The sequence below is a fragment of the Haliaeetus albicilla genome, chromosome 6 (genome assembly GCF_947461875.1).
Source record: "Haliaeetus albicilla chromosome 6, bHalAlb1.1, whole genome shotgun sequence".
NCBI classification, from domain to species: Eukaryota; Metazoa; Chordata; class Aves; order Accipitriformes; family Accipitridae; genus Haliaeetus; species Haliaeetus albicilla.
The window spans coordinates 31,639,165-31,659,325 of NC_091488.1; the positions used below are offsets into that span (position 1 = coordinate 31,639,165).

General features: G+C 43.9%; 1 protein-coding gene across 3 annotated transcripts in view; it reads right to left on the reverse strand.

Moving 5' to 3' along the window:
• Nucleotides 1–2,182: 2,182 nt before the first annotated feature.
• The window catches only part of PTGFRN (prostaglandin F2 receptor inhibitor), a 71,425-nt gene continuing 53,446 nt past the window's right edge, over nt 2,183–20,161 (reverse strand). For all 3 annotated transcript variants that reach the window (XM_069785437.1, XM_069785438.1, XM_069785439.1), the window contains 3 exons: nt 14,248–14,355; nt 7,045–7,350; nt 2,183–5,781 (listed from right to left, as the gene is read on the reverse strand). In XM_069785437.1, the coding sequence (XP_069641538.1) occupies nt 5,615–5,781; nt 7,045–7,350; nt 14,248–14,355 (581 nt within the window). In that variant the 3' untranslated portion in view covers nt 2,183–5,614. The remainder of the gene's footprint in view (nt 5,782–7,044; nt 7,351–14,247; nt 14,356–20,161) is intronic.

Here is a 20,161-nt window from a genome sequence, read left to right on the forward strand (position 1 = left end):
GGATCATACAAAAAGGAACCACAGGGCGTGAGCCAGGTTAAGTTGCCAAGAAACAGAACTTCACGTCCATCTATCTGCAGCTTCATTATTCACTTCTGAAGCCAGCAGAGGTGTACTCAGAGTAAGTCTGTGGTCTAGTCTAAGGTCCAGTACATGCTGCAGTTTATAAAATCCCGCATGAACAAAGTATGATGTAATACTAACTTGCTTTCACAAAGTCTGCTTTGGAAAGTCCTGCCTTTCTACCCCCTTGGCTGAGGTGGAAGCAGACATGCACTTACACTTCTGGCACTTTGTGGAATGCAACTCGACTGCCAGGGAGAAGAGAACAGCATGTCTTTGTGGCAGCTCTTCTGAGGGACCTGGAAATCCGCAGAACCTGGCCTCCTCAATAACCCAGGCATTCCCCTGCAGCTCTCAACATCAGTCATCTGCTGGCTACAGCCTAAGGCCATTTTCCTCAGTAACAGGAGATCCCTTGTGAAGGGCTGTCCAATAGAAGGCTACGTGCTGTATCTAGGTGTATTTACCTCACACAAGAGCAAGCAGTGGCTTTTTCTTCAGTTAGCATGTTCCACAGCTTCAGTCAGTTGCTAAAGGCTCTCTCTTGAAACACCATCTGTCCTGATGCGTGCTGTGCAGACCTCAGCCCCCTGCAATCATAGAAACATAGAAAGTCCCACTGAAAAGGCAAAAGCCATACATTTCCTTGGAAGATTTGCATGACCAGGCTTCACCTTCACATGACAAAGAGGAAGGCAGGTCTTCTCACGCATCCTACTCAACAGCAGTTGGCTTCAGCCCAGCGGAGGTTTTAGGACTGGCCCTAACCTGAGCAGGGCAGTCAGCCAGAGCCATCACAACACAACTAGGCTGTCGTAGAACAAGCGCAACCAAGCATGTTGCCTGACCCTGGTGCTATGGAAGCAACCAAACTCTCAGGCTGGCACAAAAGTGCTTTTCAGACTGTCTCTATGACAGTAGGCAGCTAGATGCCTCTATAGGCAGGTAACTAAGCTGAACCCATGGCAGATACAAGATGATGCTGGAGACTTGGTGACTCCCATCATTCATGGCAACACTCCGGCAGTTACTTGCAAGTATCCCCCTTCATCTCCAGACTTCGAGTTTGGGCTTTCTTTTTTATGATAAAGTCCTAGCATGCTTGCAAGAGGAGTATTAAGATCCAGGTCATCCCAGGGCATGGTGGAGGCAAGAGGATTTCATAAAGCTAATCCAAACTTACCAGTAAGCTGTAACCTGCACAGCCAGAGGCCAACGACTGCTGTCCCACAAGCGTGCCACTCATTACTTGTGGATGCATGTGTGTTAAAACATCTACAGCTGCTAAAGGCACTGCTGAGGGATCAGAGACCATTTATGACATTTCCCTATCTCAGCTGATGGTCCCTGCCACCCCTTAAGAACTTACAGCTTGGTGCCACCTCCCAGCTACCTGTAAGCATACACTACAGAGGACATCTTTCCATTCCAGCTGTGACACCACCATCTGGAAAGAAGCCAAAGGTACACACTTTGCTGAAACTGGCCTGCACTGCAGCCATCTCTGACAGAGGATGCACCAGTTTGAATCCACCTTGCCAAAGCCTGTCTTGGCCTCCCAAAACAACTTCTGCCTCAAGCAACTTATTAGAAAGCAAGTCACTTCCTTGCTGCACTATCATGGTGTCCTTACATGGTTGCTGGGGGGGGGGGGAATCCCAAATTCAGCCATTAGCAAGGTAAGCAGGAAGTCTACTTCCAACACTACTGATTTTTGTCCTGAAACCTTGGAAATGAGAAGCCTCAGGAAGGGTTCAAGGATGACTCAACATCTAATGCCCAGGTTTTACAGCAGATATTAAACACACACTGCTAACTGTGACTCCTGGCCCTAGATAATCAAAAGGAAACTGCCCCAACAAAAAGGTTGGCTTACAGTGGGGTAGAAACAGGATAGACTCAGAAAACAATTACATTCCCCAATTCATCACACAAAGGCAAATATTTAAAACTTACCGTAAAAGATACCTCATGCTTATTTTACAGGGTAACAGTGCTGGGAACAGGCCTGTAAGGTTTACATTTGATACCCTTGCCTCAACAATAGTGTCTGCATACATGCGAGGTTACAAGGAAAGAACTGCCCATAGCTAAAACATCCAGACCCACAGCACAGACATAATCAAAAAGGCTCGCTCTTTATTTTAAACATAAAAAGAAACATTTTACACAGCATTGTTAGAACTATTCAGTACCTGCATTCCAGAATTGTGCCAAACACTTTATTTTATAACTTTGAAATTAAAACAAAAGAAAGTAAGTATCTTGCCCTTCTGCTATATGATGTTCAAGCTTGTCCTGGATCGAAATTCCAAGTGCCTGAAGGAACTTACTAGCTTAACCAGGAAATGTAGCAATGAGAACAGAGGAAGATCAACATGAGCCCTTAGGATACTTAGACAATACCACAGGTTGCAGCAGGGAGGATATGGATGCTTGCACTGCATCTCAGGCAGCTTACTCTTCTGATACTCTGCAGGTTTAATACACAACCAGATGCACACACTCCTCCACTCACACAAACCCTGGTCACACAGGAAATAATAATAATAAAAAACATGAAAAGTGACCTAGTTGGTTTTTTTTTTTCATTAGAGATAAGACTCCCACTCTATTTTAAAAAAGGGGATAATACAAAATTGGCACAAGTAGAAAGAAACCTGGGGGGTAAGTCTGGCCCCTCAACTTCTAGCCTTCCAACTACAGCAAATACAGGGTGGAAGGGAATGCAGCATTGCCTTCCAAGGGGCTGGCAGCAGTACGAGCTAGCAGTGAACTTGCTTCACTTGGAATGACAAAGATGGTTTGTTACAGGCCAGGAAGGAAGATCAGCATTAGCTAAGGACATGGGGACCTTTCACTAGAGGAGCAGGGAGCCCTGACCAAAATAACCCTGAGTTTTTTCCAGCAGGGAGAAAGTGTGCTATGTCGTGTGCTTGCGAAGAGCTGGCGGATCCCTGATCATTCATTCCCTAATTATTGCATTACAGTCATGATCCTCTCTCCCTAAAACTTCACCAAGAGCACATAAACAAGGAGTCAATCTGCAAGGACAGAAAGTGACTGATGCTGTGCTTCAAACTTCACCACCACTTACCACCCCTCCCAAGATGCCCCAATGCCACAGGCCTTCCATGAAGAAAGCGGATGTTAATGCAGGAAAGAAGCTGCTAGATCAGTGTGGGAAGGACAGCCAGCATCCCAAACATCAGAATGGTGTTTCATAACACCCAAAGAAAAAGCAGGATTTCACTACAGCAGACAGACAGGAGAGGAAGAAAAATTCTTGCTGTCAAAGTAATATCTGAGTGAATCCTTTCCTCAATTCCCTTCCTGTGGAAAGCACCGCTACAGATTTCTGGGCTTTCACAGCAGAAGCTAGAGATTGCTTCTGCCCTGTTCCTCAGCAGAGGCAGCTACATCTGCCTGCAACATAGGCCTTTTCAGAGCTCTTCCAGAAAGTAAAACATCAGGCCAGAAAGAAAAGTTGCTATGAATGTTCAGACCAAAGTCTTCCAGAGATTTATAGGTTTTGGGTGTTGTTTGTCCCATGCATCAAATAAGTTGCAAGCCCCAACTCTGCAAATCAAGTCCATTTTGAAGATGTCTCACATTCAGCTTCCAAAAATCATTGGACACCTCTATGCATACATATGTATTCATATGTGACTGCATATGTGTCCACATGTGGGAAGCAGAACAGCCTTCTAGAAAAAACCCTCACATCAGCCTCAGAACAAAGGTCACAATGCAAGACAGGAAAAAAACCAACCCCACACAAAGAAAACTTACCACAAAAAAACACCCCAATTTTGGAATCGCTACAGTGTTGAGTGCAAGGTTCCACAAACACTAATGTGAAATGAAACCTTCATAGCACAGATACTAGACCTGCAGCTCCCCTGGAATGTGCAGTGGTATGAGCCATTAGTGAAGCAGATGGTCTAGTACATAACTAATGTCTAGACCGGCAACAGCACACCACAGCCACTACCTTCCATGGATGCTCTCCTTAAACATCTTTTACCTTAAAAAAAAAATCTGGAAAGGGTTGAGCCCTGGCCTCAACTCTACATTTCTCACACTTCTTGATGCAAGCCAAACCCTGGCTGACATCAGATTGCAGTACAGTCCTACTTCCTTGTTTGTTTATACACAGTATCTTTATTCTGACTTTTATTGCTTAACACACCAGCTGTGCTGGGGAGACAGAACTGCCTGGAGAAGGAGCTGCTCCCACTCAGGAGCCAGGTCAGTGTATGTGGAAGACCAGAGCAGGACTTCTGTACTATAGCACCTAGGAATAGGTCTCAAACCCATGGGGACAGCCTTGCTGCAGGCCCATGCACAAGACCAGGACCATTGGAACTTGAAGGATTCTTGCTGCCCTCTTGGGCTTGCTCCTATTCCTACCCTGAGCTGCACTTCAGCTACTGCAGATCTCAGACTCTGCTCACACGTTCAATGGTTACCACTGAGTGACTGGCAGAAGCAGCATTGCAGTCTGGTCTGTGCATTTGGTAATATATAGTTTACAAGCCTTCTCTAAACGTGATCAGTTGGCCAACTGCAGACAAAGATTTTTTTTTTTTTTTCCATAAGTCACACCATCACCAGTGGGGCAAGGTCTCCCACCTCTCTGCCAAGGCCAGCAGAAGGCTGGGCCTTGTCCCTAGACACCATGTGCCCCCTGCCACAAGCAGAACAGGGTCTCAGGCACAACGTGAGCAGCTGCAGTGAGGAGAAAAGAAAGTGGAAGGGTGGGGGAGAAGGTGGCCATAAGCAGACATTCAACGAATGCTTGTCTGAGGATTGACTCTTCAGGGTTGCCAAGTTAGCCCCTATTCACCACAGCTAAGAACTCTGGGCACTGAAAATAAAATAAAAAGGAAGCTTAAAAAAAGTGTCTCAAAGACCTCCAGGCAAGTTATGTTTTGGGGATAACTGCAAATGCCAGGGTAGAGAAGGCATGCTGAGAACCATAAACCAATTCTTTGCTGGGACAGCTTCATGAGGCACCAGCAGAAGAACTTTCTCCAGCCTTCAACCCAGCACAAAGAAGTCTGTGAGATACCAAGGTGGACAGAGAAAGGGAACAGGATGATGTGATGGTGGTAGAGGGGAAAAGTAGATTGGTTAATACAATGAAAGTCTAACACTTCTACCAGCCCCTTTCCCACCCATTGCCCTGCCCATCGTGCTTTCATACAGGGACATATTTTTGAAATCAAGGGGGGGACACAAGCAAACAAACAAACAAAAACCTTAGTAAATTTTGTCACAGGGCCCTGCTGAAAGAAGGCTCAACAGTTTGCACATTGGAAGGAAATGATCCCTATGCAGAAAGTGCTGCTGGAAAAGGAGAACTCCGAGTCACTAAATATGGCCTGAATGCTCTCAGGACATGACGTGTAACAAGGAGAAGCTTGAGGTCCAGGCTGAAATCAGAGAGGAAACGCACTGTCTTGTCTGGCCCTGTGAGTGAGTGTCTCAGCACAGTCAAGAGCCCTGTGAGTCTCTCCCAAAATGCAAGTGTGTCTGGCTCCCACGCTCAGTCCATCTCCATCGACATTAGCCGGCGACGCTCTCGTCTTGTTTCTTGCACTTCCTTCTTGCAGCACCAACGGGAGCTGCAATAGCCAATGAGGCAGGATAAGAGTCCTATGACAGTAGCCAGACCGATGCCAATCAACAGGGGATACTTGAAAGCATTCAGAACTGAAAAAGGAAGGCAAAGTCATTAGAAATCACTGAAAGATTCAGAGATCCCCTTTATTTGTTCTTGCTTAAAAAAGGAGAAAATCCCACATTATTCGCTCATGGGCAGATTATTTTTTTCAGAAGGAAATTACACTAATTTTCCTTCTTCATTTCTGTCTTTTGAGGTTTGGAAAATTGGTGTCTTACTGGACTCCCTTACCTCCTCACCCTAACTCGTCCTCTACTATTTCAAAGCCTCAGGGAGGCTGGACGCACCCCAGGAGTCTTGGAGAGAGATAGCAAAGTAGAGGTAGTTCCAAGAGGTATCCTGTTACCTGCTCCCCCAAACAAAAGCCTTGCAAAGTTTCCCCAACAGAGGCAGACTGTGGCTGCACTCTTTGTAACAAGTTTCCAAATGGCAAGGAGTAGATTCCTTTATGCTTTGCTTGATTAGAACTACTCGTACAGTATATTCACTACTACTCAGCAACCCTGTCTAATCAACCTCCAAAGTTGGTATCTAAACAAGAAATTTGATTCGTAAGCATCTACTGCTCAGTTAAAAGGCAGGGTCAAGAACTGTAAGGAGTTTGGAAAGTATAGTTAAAATAGTTATCCGCACAGTAGGGAGAATAAAAACTTCTGATTCCTTTCAAGTTCATAGAACTTCCCAATATGACCTTTCCTGGAAACACTGAGAAGAAAGCAACTAGTTCAAAACCCCTCCTCCATTAATTTTTCCTCCTTAGCTACGTGCTGAATGCAGCATCTAGCATGCAACTTGCTTCTCACGGAGTCTAGCAACACTTGCAAATCAGGTTGGAAAGCACACAAGTCATTAAGTGCAGGGAGCAGAATGTCTTGTGGTTAGGAGAGGAAGGAAGGAGTCAGAGCTCTGACTTTCTGTTCTCAGCTTTGATATTAACCACAATGCAACTCCACTTCAGCACACCCCATCTGCAAACCAAAATTTCCTTCTGCAGGCAACAGAAGGGTTAATACTTGGAGAGAATACTATGCCTTGATTGAAAGATGCCCCAGCATCACCGAGAGATGATCAGGAAAGCAAATACTCCAGTCCTATAACTATGATCTGTTCAGGCCTACCTAGTCAACAGAATCTGTATTCAGAAATTGCAAACAATAGAAAAGGATAACAAAATCTAATGAGATTATCATAGGCACCTTCAAAAATAGTCATGGGGAAAATTTGTCCCAGAAAAACATAACAAGGTGTTAAAAAAATTAAAAAATTGTGTAACACATGTTGCAATCTCTTACCATCCATTTTCACAGACAGAAAGATGGGTTTGGCTTTGATGTCAGGTTCCCGCTGCCATACACCGGTGGCAGATCGCACCCATGGGGTCACTACGCAGTAGTGGTTGCCAAAGTCGTGGTCCTCACAGCCATGCACACGGAGCCTGAATTCCAACGGGCTGATTCTCTCCAGGCTGAGATCACTGCTCCCGTTTCTCCTGCTCTGCATCACAATCCCCCTCCGGTCCAGCGAGGCCAGCAAGACAGGCTCTCTGTCCAATGCAAAGGAGCGCACAGCAAACCAGGAGACATCAAAGGACATATCATCTGCATTTTTGGACAAAGAATTTAGACATGTTGGTGAGCTCTGAAAAGTATTCACAGTGCCATTTCTCAGCAGAAAGGTTAATCTGCAAGCAGCATAGCCAATGGGGGGGGCAAAGGGGGGGGAAAGGGAGGGGGAAGGGGGGGGAAGGGGGGTGCCCTGAACATGTCCTTTCTAGGAGGATTCAAGCAGTGAACTGCAATGAAATGCACTGGCAGGATGATTAGCTGCATAGAAAGGGTGACTTACTAGAGGGACAACAAAGAGATTTCTTGCTTTCCTGCCTGCTATCCTAAAATTTATATTTAATCTCTGATCTAAGTTTTCACCAAGCAGGCCTAGTGTAATAAGAAGTTCTGTAATTATGCTGAACCTACAGTGAACAGGGAGTGGAAGTGCCAGGTATTTGCTAGCAGAGAGTGATTTGCCATCACTATCTTCATGCAGGGCCTACACAGCCACAAAGCCAGCAGGTTCTTTCCTGGAGGCCCCTTCCTTGCATTTAGTCTGCCTGAATGAATACAGAGATTCTGCACAGAGCATAAGAAATTACCTACAAAAGTACAAAGCATTCAGGAGCAAAGCCTGACCACAATGCTTTTATACGTTTTTTTCCAGAGTTGTAGGTTACTGTCGCACATCATCAGGCATCATGCTTTGTACAAGTTTTACCACCCAAGGAGATAGTCTATAAAACGCTTTTACAACGCCTTCCACATTTAACACAGCTGACAGGTAGTCAGAGTTCATCAGCACATCTAGCTCCTTCTACATTCACGCAAGATCCTATTGATCCCATTAGCTGATCTCAGTCTTAACCCTATTAGGCTGATGTAGCTGAGTATCTACTTTAAAAATCACTGCTATTCTTTGCTAACCTGAGCCCAGCAACACCTGTCAGAGTCTGAAACCTGCCATGACCTAAAGCATAGACAGGAAAGCCTGCTCACTTGTTTCATCAACAGGCCTTCCTTCCGGGCACATCAGCAAACTGATGGGCCCAAAGTGGAAACAGAGGTTACTATTTCTGTCCTGAGTTTGGGGTACTGGTAAAATGTGTGCACAGGGCTTAACCTTTTCACACCTAAGGCAGTCCCAGTGATTTTGGTGATGTATCAAACCTCCATTTGCTAGTATTGAGATCTCTGAAAAATACAGTATTAGCAACCTGAAATTTAAAACTGATCTTTCGCCTAATTGAGTTTGCTCTTCTCTAAACTTTCACATTTGACCTCCAGGCTAATGGAAAAATTAAAGCCCTAAACCTGCTGCTGTATTCAAACTCTTTACACATAGAAGCGAAGATGATTTTTAAGCCTCTATCAGGCAAGCTAACACTTTGGGAAAGAAGGGAACCTTAAAATAATATTTTAAATTAAAGTGAAGTAAAGGGACATCCACAGCTCTGCTGCTTGAAGTATGGCATCAGCCAGGTAGAACATTCCCCCTTACTGCAGACAATTATACCCCAAACAATGGGTGGTTTTTTTAAGTCCCTCATAAGGTGCACTGGTTTTACAAACATTTTCAAAAAAAAAAAAAACAAAAAGATGAGAAAGTAGATGTTACTACCAGAGGCACTGGCTGAACCAACTGTTTTGGGACACCAGCTAGTTTCCTGCCCTGTGTGCCATGGCCAGGTGCTCCAGGTGACAGCACAGAACAGTGCTCAAGAGAGCACCTGGCCTGTTTTGCAGCCCTACAGCAGGAGTAGGTCTTCAGTCCTACACGGGGGTCGGCACAGGTCATATGGACCAGCAGACCTCACAACAATCACTCTTGCCTATCATACTACAAATACTACTATTAGCTACTTGGCATAGCACTCGAACTGCTTCCCTTGAAAGCAAAGTTAATAAAAATTAGCATAAACAGATGTTCAGTTAACAGGACCAAACTTTGACCTCTGCTTTGTGTACTCATCCAACTGTCTGTGGGAAACAGGGCCTCTACTGGAAAGAGCTGTTTCTATAAACTGCTCTTCATCTCTGCTGCCTGTTTATGCCAAATACGGTAATAACACTGGTCCACAGGCAGTCACATTGGGAACAACCAATTCCTTCCAAAGATCATCAAGACTGCCATTAGCTCTTGTGTTTCCAGGTACCATAGGAGCATATGGACACCTTCCAGGCTAAGTCCAACTATGCTGAATGCACCATTGCACTTGCTGAAAAAGGTTTAAACAATAAATTTAGATATATAAAACAAAATATCTAGCCTCCAGATTCCCAGGCAACTTGCTACCTTTGAAGAATTCCTTCTTTTCAGCTTCAATTTGAGGTTCCCTTCCCTCCACATACAAAGTTGAGTGCAGGCATTTGCTGTCATTTTGAAATAGCTGAATCTATCTTCTGTAATTACAATATGGGACAACAGTATTATGCCAACATGTTTTATTAGTCAGTATACATAGTGTGCAATTAGTGACTCACTACAGACAGTCAGGGGGAGGATTTGGCTCTAAGTACTCTTTGTCACTATCCTCCTTGAAATAGCTTCACACAGCAGAGTCATCTGATTCATTTCTATATATCTCTGGTTTTCATCCAGTAAAAACACAGGAAAATTTAGCAAAACCAGGACATAAATCAGGTACTCTCTAAAGATCAGTGATGAACATGCAGCTCCTAAGTGCTAATAAATATGTAATTTTACTGACATAAAAGAGGTCACACACTAGGCTTCCCAAAACCATTTGTACCATTCCACACTCACCTTGCATCAATGTTGACAAGTCACTCTCACAACTTTTGTTCTCAATCTACAAAAACCAAACCCAACCACAAGAACACTCACACTTAACACTACCAAGGTTTCTTTCACTGGTTCCTTCCGTGCTCCACAATGTTGTAAGTAGTGTGGGACATCTTGACAAGGTGCCCCCCATTAGAGGAAACTGTAACAACCCAGTGCTAAGCTCAGAAGGCCATCAAGGACCTCAGTGCCCCCAAGTCATGCAACTCGGCTGCTTTCATAAAGGAACACAAAGCACTGGGAGCTGGAAGCTTCAGAGCTTTGTGAGCAGAGTAATAGTGGTGCTATGCTTCCTCCCCTCCTCAGTTAGTGAGGATCATCAACATGTAAAGCACATCTTTATGCACATTTCAATTTGACACACAGGACTAAGCTGTCTGGGTTTTAGCTGCTTCCCTGGCCAATCACTCCTCAAAACAGGGAATCCTATTTCTAGACCAGCTCTTAGGAACCATACACTTCCACTGCTTAGAATGGAGCTCTCTCAGCATCTTGTTACCGTGTTGAATCACAATTTTGAGACCCTTTTTGTTTACTACATTTAAATGAGGTTGAATAGGGCTTCCTAGAGAGCTGAGCAAACCATTTCAAGCCATACGAGAGGTAAACAAGCTGGTTTTGTTAAATTCTCCAGAGTGCCCACTGGGTCTGTCTGGAGTAGATAAAAAAAAAAACATCTCCTTTCAGGCACAGTAAGTAATACTTTTAAATCCCTAAGCACATAGCCCAAGAAGGGGTGATCTGGGAAGTCTAGAGAGATCGTTTGTGAAAATGTGTATTCAACAGAAATATCAGAAGCAGCTTTTATATCTTCAGGGCACAGAAGAACTACTATTCCCCCCTGACACACACATACTCCCCTCATATCAATTCAAAACACCAACCACAGCTGCCAAGCCAAAGGAGCACTTCTTTAGATGGAGCAATTGCTGCTATGTACTGAGCTTAGTAATACACACTCCATTTCATCAGTCTCAAAGAAGCAGAGGAAATTAAAGCAGGCAACAGTCACGCCAAAACCTTTTCCACCCTTTTGAAAACTTCCCATAGGGTGTGTACACACAAACACACACAGACTACTGTGAATTGCCTCTACCAGACATGGGTCCAACCAATAAGTAATACTTCTAGAAACAAATGGATGGATCTAACTGTAACAAAGAAGGGCACCGACAAAGATCATTGGTCGTTTAACTTTTCCTCAGCTCCTTGGAAGTACTTTATTTTTCTGATTGTGTATACAAAGAGGGAGAAGAGGTGGCACCTGACACCTCAACTTATTACAAGAAGCATACCTACTAATACACATGCATGCTTGCGAAGTTGAGTACCTATGTGCACAAGAGCAGAGCTGGCAGGCATACCAACTGTGTTCAAAGTGCTTTCAATGCACATTTAACAAGACATCCTGTGAAATTCCCTGATGCTTTGCTCACAAGAGGGCCCAAAACACAGCCCTGCAGCAGGTCTGACACCAGAAGAGTAGATGGCCTTTGAAAGCCATCATGCCCGTCAGAAGAGAGTCAAATATAATTGCTCTGCTCTCCTTTCTCATCACATTCCCAAATGGAAAGACCATGTCTGTACTGCTGTCATCTGTTTTCTTTTAGGAGATGCTGGCAACTCTTGGTCTGTTTATCTGATTACCTGGTGTAGGCTTTCCCTAACAACATGCCTCATTTCCCCACTGGGATGAGACACCCTGTTATTTTCACAGTCTGTCTAATGTTGGGCACTCATTTAAAAAGCGAGTTCTCCATTCCAGTTGTGAAATAAATTGTGATACTGACTCAGCATAGAGACAGATAAGAGATGGGATACAGGGATGTAAAGTTACTACTGAGGAACTACATGTGTTTGTGCTCATATAAGTCCTTAAGGCCCTTCTTCACCTAACATGCTCCGTTATCCCACTGCCCTAGTTCCCTCCATCTCTCAAGACCAAGGTGGCAAACTGACGAAGGAAGTCTGCACACCCTACAGCTGCTGCACAGATTCCAGCTTTCCCTGCAGCTCTTCTGCCAGTCTCAACCAGAGGACCAGCAAAGACAGGAGAGGGGCCAGCTTCTTAGGCTCATATGAAAGGCCCATATGGGGTTTCTCCACGCAGCATGGCTGGTTAGGCCCCAAATCCTGCTCATTCAGCAACTGGAGGCTCAGAGCATGGACTGAAACATTCCCTAAAACCTGCCACAACGCCCCATTTTACTCCATTCTAGGTGCATCTGTTGCCTGTGCCTTATCTGCCCCATTACGGACTCAGACTCAAAAAACCCCCCACAAAACCCAACCCAACCCAAAACAACAAAAAAAACCCCAATCAAACAAAAAACCCAGAGGCAGAGATCTGCCACATTCAAGATGACATTACCCAGCTATGGAACAGATTACAGTGCTGACATTTAAAATTCTGCACTGGCTGCTCATGACTGCTGGAAACAGTATCATTTCCAACTCCAGACAGCATCTATCAACAGACATCCATGAAGTTGCCCAGTTAAAACTTCATCGTGCCGATGAGCGGCTCCTCAAAGAGGATACCTTTTTACTTTGATCGCTTTGATTATCCTTATCTTTCTTGTCAGTACTTGTCTCAGTCTCAAGCTACCAAACACAAAAAAACATCACAAACCCAACTACAGCAGAGCACTGACAGAAGAGCCCCACTGTTACTACATGGTCTCTTTTCAAGTTTTAAGCGAGTCAAGGATGCTGAGGCCTCTTTCACAAGGCAACCCCAAGCTTATTTTAGCTGTCAAACACCAGCAGAAGCAGCAGCTGCTCCCTGCCAGCAATTCCTGCTTTGCCAAGGAAGCCAGCTGCTTTGGGTACTGCCTCACAACAATACCGGTAAGAGCTTGGACACACCTCAACTTAGAAGAGGCTTCCTGCTGAGCAGAAACCGCAGGACAGACCGAGGTATACATACAGGTATATATCGCTGCTTACTGTGTCCAATATCCCAGGCTATGAATCTTTTGACAGCAATAAAGTTTACTCAGCTTTTCCTCCCTACCAAGCATTTCAGTAATACAATCTACAGACTTCTATCATTTTTTCACAGGCAACACACAACTGTAATCTTGCAAATTGCTTCCCCGCTACACTCAGATTTGATGTAGAACAGACATCTTGGAATTTCAAAGTGATGGGCCTTTACTAAGCTTGGTACCTCATCTCATCAGCTACTACGTTATAAGTAATATTTTCTGCACAGCATCTCTTTTGTAGTGCCTCACGCATAGATTTCCAAGTTTCACATGAATCATGACATCTTTATGTTTAGGTATATACATTTATATATTTATATTTACATATGTATTTATAGATTTATTTAAAATACATTTTTATATTCAGAGAGAGAGAATGACTTAAAAAAAAAAAACAACACAAACTAAACTCACTCCAAACCCAAATTTTGGGTACAATAACCAGAGTTATTCTCACAGCATTTTGAGGAAAAGCAGCTCAGACAATGCTTGGCAAGCAGCTAGGTTTTGAGCAATTCTCTCAACTTTTCAGCTCTTCATAAAAATTTGCCTTTAAAGAATCCACTATCCTTTTAACAGCAACGAGATACTGTGTTTCTTTCTTCTTCCACACAAAAAAGGAGGCTCACCTCTGAAAGCATCAGCAATAAACATCCATTTTTGGCATTTAGGCTGCAGTAGTCAAATTATTGTGATTTTTAGATTTACATTCAGCCTTAAATTCACTCTGAAGTGTGAGCTGAATGGCCAGGTAACTTTAAGATTTGTTTACAGATGACCATTTTCTCCTAACAGGTTTTGCCAATGGACCTCCCTTCCAATTAAAGGAAACAGGAATAGTTTTCATGGCCCATCTAGTGGTTGTAGGCTGAGATTCCCAATAGTGGGATCAGTTGGTACAGACAGCACAGGAGTGTTTAGCAGTGAGAACACTTTTTTCCCCTCCACTCAGAATGTGAAACAAAAATCCTTGTTTTAAATTGGGCTGTGTAAAGCAAACATGCTCTCCTGTATTTACCTAGTTCTATAGGATTTTCAATGCCGATTCTTAATTCTCCAGCCTCACTCAAAGGACATAGGGTTGTAACTGCTGGTATTATTCTGCCTGGTGAAGGCAAATGAGTTACAAGTAAAATAATTTTACCAAAATACCTGGCTCAAGTGCCATTCCTTCCATTGTGACGATACACAGCAAGTCTGCCAGTTCACCCTGGTAAATCGTTGGGTTATCAGAATGCACCGAGACATTAAACACAGGACCTAGAAAAGAGTAACCACAATTATTCATGACAGGCTTTTCTTCAGTATCCAAAACCTTTCTTGCATGTTTTTGAAGCATTCTCTGCTAGTTTGTGGAGACAGAGCTCTGAAGTAGGGATAAGCAATCATGTAAGCTTTCACAAAATAGTTATCCATTTTTAGCCATTAATTCCTGCATTAAGACAAGGTACCCAAACTGCCAGACCTGTCACCCAACACAGAGGCTGCTGCCCAAGTCTGCCTTCTACTGTCCTGCACAAGAGGAGCCAGTCTTCCACTCGTGACTCCTCTAAGAGTACAAGAGTTCAGGTCTTCAGGCTAATCCAGCATGGATCTTTTTGGCTGAGGCGGTCAACAGGAATTCAAGTTAGAGCAAACCAGTATTTTAACAATACAGATGGTTCTGCTATGGAACTGAAACACAGACAATACAAAAAGTGCATCTGATAACACTTTTCCGCAGGTTTTCTTTCAGGCTCTGCCACACATAGCTTCTTCTGTAGAAGATGTCTCAAAGCCCAAGGGTACAGTAACTCCTTGAGTTGCAAAGCGGTGATGATATTGATGAAAACCATTAGGCTGTTATGAATGCTCAGACACCATGACAACACATGGTGTTTGACTTCTGAGGTACATAAGTTAAAAAACAAAACTTCCCCAAATTTTGACAACTATACCTCTGGTGCAAAATTAACAAAACCACAACTTCTCAGATATGCCAACATTGCTAGTACTCTATTTCACAGGGCAGAAACTGAAGAATGTGTCAAAATACCCTTAGTGGTTTCTCTACTAAACAAGGCAAAGGAGATGAGTAGGAGGAAAGCTGACGCTAATAGTGGCCTCTGCAATGTCTTTGGGGAAGGGGCCAAGGAACTCAAGAAGGAACCTGGACTCAGATTAAGTAGTAACTCTTTTTACCCTCCCTGGACTCTGTTAGCTGCTATCATTACCCAGCTCAGCTACCTCTGGGACAGCAGCAGCAACAAGCATAGAAAGGTGGTTTGGGAGCAAAAAAAACCAAACCAAAAAAACCCACCTATTGGAAGATTTGCCTTCCTCCACTCTTACATGCTACTGTTTTAGTACAGGAACTGTACATTTCAAATCCACTGAAGATCAGTGGCAAGCAATGCTTCTGATGGAGAACATTTAAGGAAATCATCCAAGACAACTCCCGACAGGTTTCTGTGGAAAGCTATGCTGATAACGCAACCACACTGCACATGCTTATCACATCACTTCCAAACTGAGGTTCTGGAAAGAAACTTGGATGTGCCATGAAGCTAGAGCAGACTTTTTTGGTGAAACTACTCTAGACTACAAGGGCCCGGCTTGTTTTGGTCAGCAGAGATTACACAGCACACTAAGAAATTAATTCCAATTACAGTGCAATAATTACTTCTGTGGCTTCCAAAATTCCCCCCACGATTTCCACTGGGCACAATGTGCTGCTCTTTGTTATACCATAGACTTCTTACAGCCCTCTTTTCTGCCCCAGAAGCAGTTGTACTTTGTGCACAAGGACAGTATGTAGACATATAATCCCAGAGGTCCATACCCATCTTGACACTAGAAGTCCTCTCTATTAAAAATTAAGATTGCAAGTTACCCCAACACGCAACAATAAAAGGGTGGTAGAGATGCAATAAAGGTTACATGTGGACTACCAGCTAAGAATCCTACATGCTTGTGCTAGAACATATTTAAGGAAGTAAGAGACCCAGAATGCTTTGAAGTTCAGCTGTTCAGGTAGTGACTTCATCAGCAGGCTGCAGCCCTAACTTAAGCTCAGCACGATGGGATCTTTTTCTGGGGAAATGGAGAGGGATTAACCCGATTGCTTCCTCAGCCTCTATCCAAACTCTTTCTATGTGAATTCAGCTTGTTTCCTGATATTCACACACACACACCTCCCAACCATATTCCCCTTGCAGCCTATTTGATTATTAGTCTTCAGATAAAACAAGACATTTTCCATCATTTTCTTTGGAGTTGTGCAGATAGAAGTTCAAGGTCCTAGGGGACTAAAGGCAGCATGGACCAGGGTACTCCAGCCAACTGCAACCAGAAAAGTCTCAAGCTGTGTGTGAACTGTCACAGCAACAGAAACAAAGAGGCTGCCAAAATCTGCCACAAACATCCCCGCATCCCCAGCACATACCCTCTGCTGCACCAATCAAAGGCAAAACAGCACCATAATAATCCTGGTACTGTCTATAGCTTGGGGTCTATCCTAAGTCCCAGCAGCGAGGTGACATCATATCAGGAATATGGGACATGCTCTACTCCAGCCAACAGGCTCCATCCTGGCTAGATGCTGGCATCGATTGAGCAAGGGAGATGAACTGCATGATCTCAACTTCGTCAGGCTGCAGATGGGCTGCCTTACCCCTGCCCTGGCAGGGTAAACAAGGAAAGACAGAGTACACATAGACAGGACTTTTCAGGCCTTATTTCTAGGTTGAAAGTCCCCCATCCACTGCATTCAACAGACACTGGCTTCAAACCCTGGCATGCCAACAAACCACTAATGCAGAGTGCAGTCTGAGCACTCCTGGCCATTGAGTGTCACAGGGGTAAAAGCTAAGCTTGTTTGGTCACTCAGCCAGGAAAGGCCATGTATCATGGTAATGCAGCACTCCCTACACAGCCTTCAGTTCTGGGTCACCAAGCGCATCTCTACCCTGCCTTCCACATGAAGAGTCAAAGCTTCCTGGGAAGTAAGAAGGCTGCTAGGCAGCAGCTGCTCTGTCATTTCATGATCATACTTCCCCTTGGTAAGCCACAAACAGTTATTTTCCTTTTGTTATTTCCCTACTAGGATACATCTCCTGCAAATTACCATCTGTACTTCCAGGAAGAAATCACTGTCCTGTGTTAGAAGAACTGGATTTCAACAGAGTTGAGACATGTGTCAGGGGTTGTGCTCCTCCTTCTTCAGCTGAAGAGGGAAAACAATTACTTTTTTTTTTTTTTTTTTTTAAACCTAAGCAAGCTTCATTACAGTGAAAGCTTCTTAGTTCAGTCTTGAAAACTGTGTGGTTGCAACTTCCTAGGAGAAGCATCTTCTTTGGAAGTATCTCAGGCCTTCTGCTGATATACCCCATGCCCCGGGCCCTCAGGCTGCCCTCAGGCATGAAAGGACAGAATAAAGCATCTTCATAGATTTATTTTTTTTCCCCAGTGCAAAACCTGAAAAGGTAGGAGGCTGTTTCAGTAGAGACCAATTAGCCCGGAGCTGGAGCACAAAGACCATTTCATCCCCTACCCTGCACCATAAGGTACACTTGAGTCAAGAGTTGTAGTCACTATGCTGCCTGGGAAAGATTCACAGAAGCTGATGACATGGCTCTAATCCCTCATTAAAAGTCATCTGCATGCTGCCCTTCTCTATAGACAGGTTCTGGTCTTGGTTTTGTTTGGTTTTACTCTAAAAAACCCCAACTGACCAGTGCTTTTAACCTGATTATAACTTGCCTGATTTATGTCCCCAGCTTAAACAATTTACTCTGGCTTCAACTGAACCTTTCTTGCAACAGAATGAGGGAAGCAGAAATGAGCTGCATGCCAATCTCAAACAAAAGCAGCAGCAAACCAGTGTTTGTTAGCAGCTTACAAGCAAAACCATCACCTTATCTAACTGGACATCTGCTTTACTGCAGGCTCAAGAAAAGCACCTGGGCAAAAAACAGCACCAGAGCAAACACAGGATGCTTCCAGACACATTTTCAAGGCTCCTGAGGACCTCCCAAGAGGTCACAAATGTGCGACAAAAATCTTCTGCAAGGTCCAGATCCTGTTGTGGTTTTTTTCCCCCATTACCAATCACACCACAGTATTCAAGAGGCCCTGGATCTAGACTCCACCAAGCAGGGCTTTGCACAAAAACCCCCAGTGTTTTTCTTAAGTTTTTACCCTCCAAGACACGACCCCTCCCCCCAACCCCAAGCTTATAGATGCAGGCATGCAGTAACAGGCAACTCCCAGTAGACACTGATGACACCAGCTATCAGGATCTCAGCATTGCCACACTCAAGCACTTGCAGTGTCACAGGAAGGGTTGGGGAGGTGACATGAATTCTCCTTCGACGAGATCTGAGTTCATGCTACATTAACACTGAGAAAAATAAAACTCTACAGATAACAGATGATGTGGCTTTGCTCACCTTGCCACCTGTATTTAACAGTTTGAAATACTGTTATTGGCACCTACTGGTCACTTGGGAGAATGAACAAACTAGAATTTAGTTTCAATTGCAGGGTTGACAGATCAAGCATGACCTGTAAAGCTCATCAAGAACAAAACAAAGTGTCAGAAAGCTGCTCAGGAGTTTGAAAGCTGAGAAATAATTGGATATTAATAACTTCAGGTTTGACGATAAGTGTCATGCCCTCAGCTAATTCAGAAACTAAAGAGCGCAGATTCACAAAACAAACCAGCATTCCCAATTCTAAGAGCTAAGCATCAGCCTTCCCCTAAATTGCCATCTTCTGCTGAGACCTTTGATTTAAACTAAGCCAAAATCTCTGTTCCTCACTGTAGTAAGGCTGTATGTAAGTTTAGATACAACCTAACTGTTGTTAGCTGTTCCCTAACAAGTTTTACCCCAAACGTCACAATAACTGTTACTGGAAGAAGCCCCCAGTGGTTTAACCTGTGGTTTCTACTTCCATCTACAAATTAATGCGCACAGGCACAAAGGCACACAATGACAAACCATGTTCCTGCCCATTAACATTGGCTGGAAAATACCAGCCTTTCTTGCCAAAAAGTGTCTGCTGTATGGCTCTTCATTCATTTTCATGATTAAAGTTTCTTTCCTTTAAGAATCTTTCTATTCTCCTTTTTTGAAACTAAGTATCTCTCAGGGTCATTGCAGGGCATCATTTCATTTTAATTGCAAGTTCAACATCAATACTCAGCTCATATTTCAGCAGCTCTCAGTTTATCTCAGCTTCTTCCAAAGTGAACGATAATACATTGCTGTGCAATGAGCTCACATGCAGATGTAATCCAGAGTTGAAGATTTCATTGAGACGCTTCCCTTAAAGTTCTTTTATTTTTGCCTCTCCAGAGCTTTCTGCCCTCTGCTGAATGGCACAGGGGGAAGCCAGCTGAGAGCACAGCCAAGATCCAAATGGTGTTCTCTCATAACATACTTCTCATATTGAGATTAAAAGCTTCCTTCTCCTCACTTCCCTGAAGGAAAATAAGTCACTTCTGTGGAAATACCTGTGAGTGTATAGTGTGCAAAGAGACTCTAAACACTAACATAGGTTGCCAGGTTCAGGGTAAAAGGGATAGAAAATTAAAGGACAAACGCCAAAGAAGAATTTATGATGCCAGGATAAACCAGGTGGATTTCACAGAGACCAGGTGCCTCAGCATTAAAAAAACAGCTGCAGGCCAGCTGGAGCTATTTGAACCAGATATCTGTACACAGACCTGCATCAGATAAGCATTCTGATCTCAAGGAAGTTCCCAGCTACTTGACTCCCACCTTTGCTGGCTAGCTCAACTAAGGCTGAGGGCAAAGGGGTGCACAAAAAAAAAAAAAAAAAAAAAAGACGACAGCCTTTCTCATCCGCTGCTCAGCCCTTGCAGTGCAAAGGCATTGCCACTGGAGCAACATCTCCAGGTGACCAGAAGACAAGTGAGATATTTCAGTGCGGATGGGTAGGATCACAAGTCCTACAAGAAGCTGTCTTCATACACTGGTTTCAGAAGAACAGCAAGGAACAGAAGACGGGTGTGTTCCAGGCTGAAAGAAAGGCTACGTACACATACATCATCCAGTAGCTC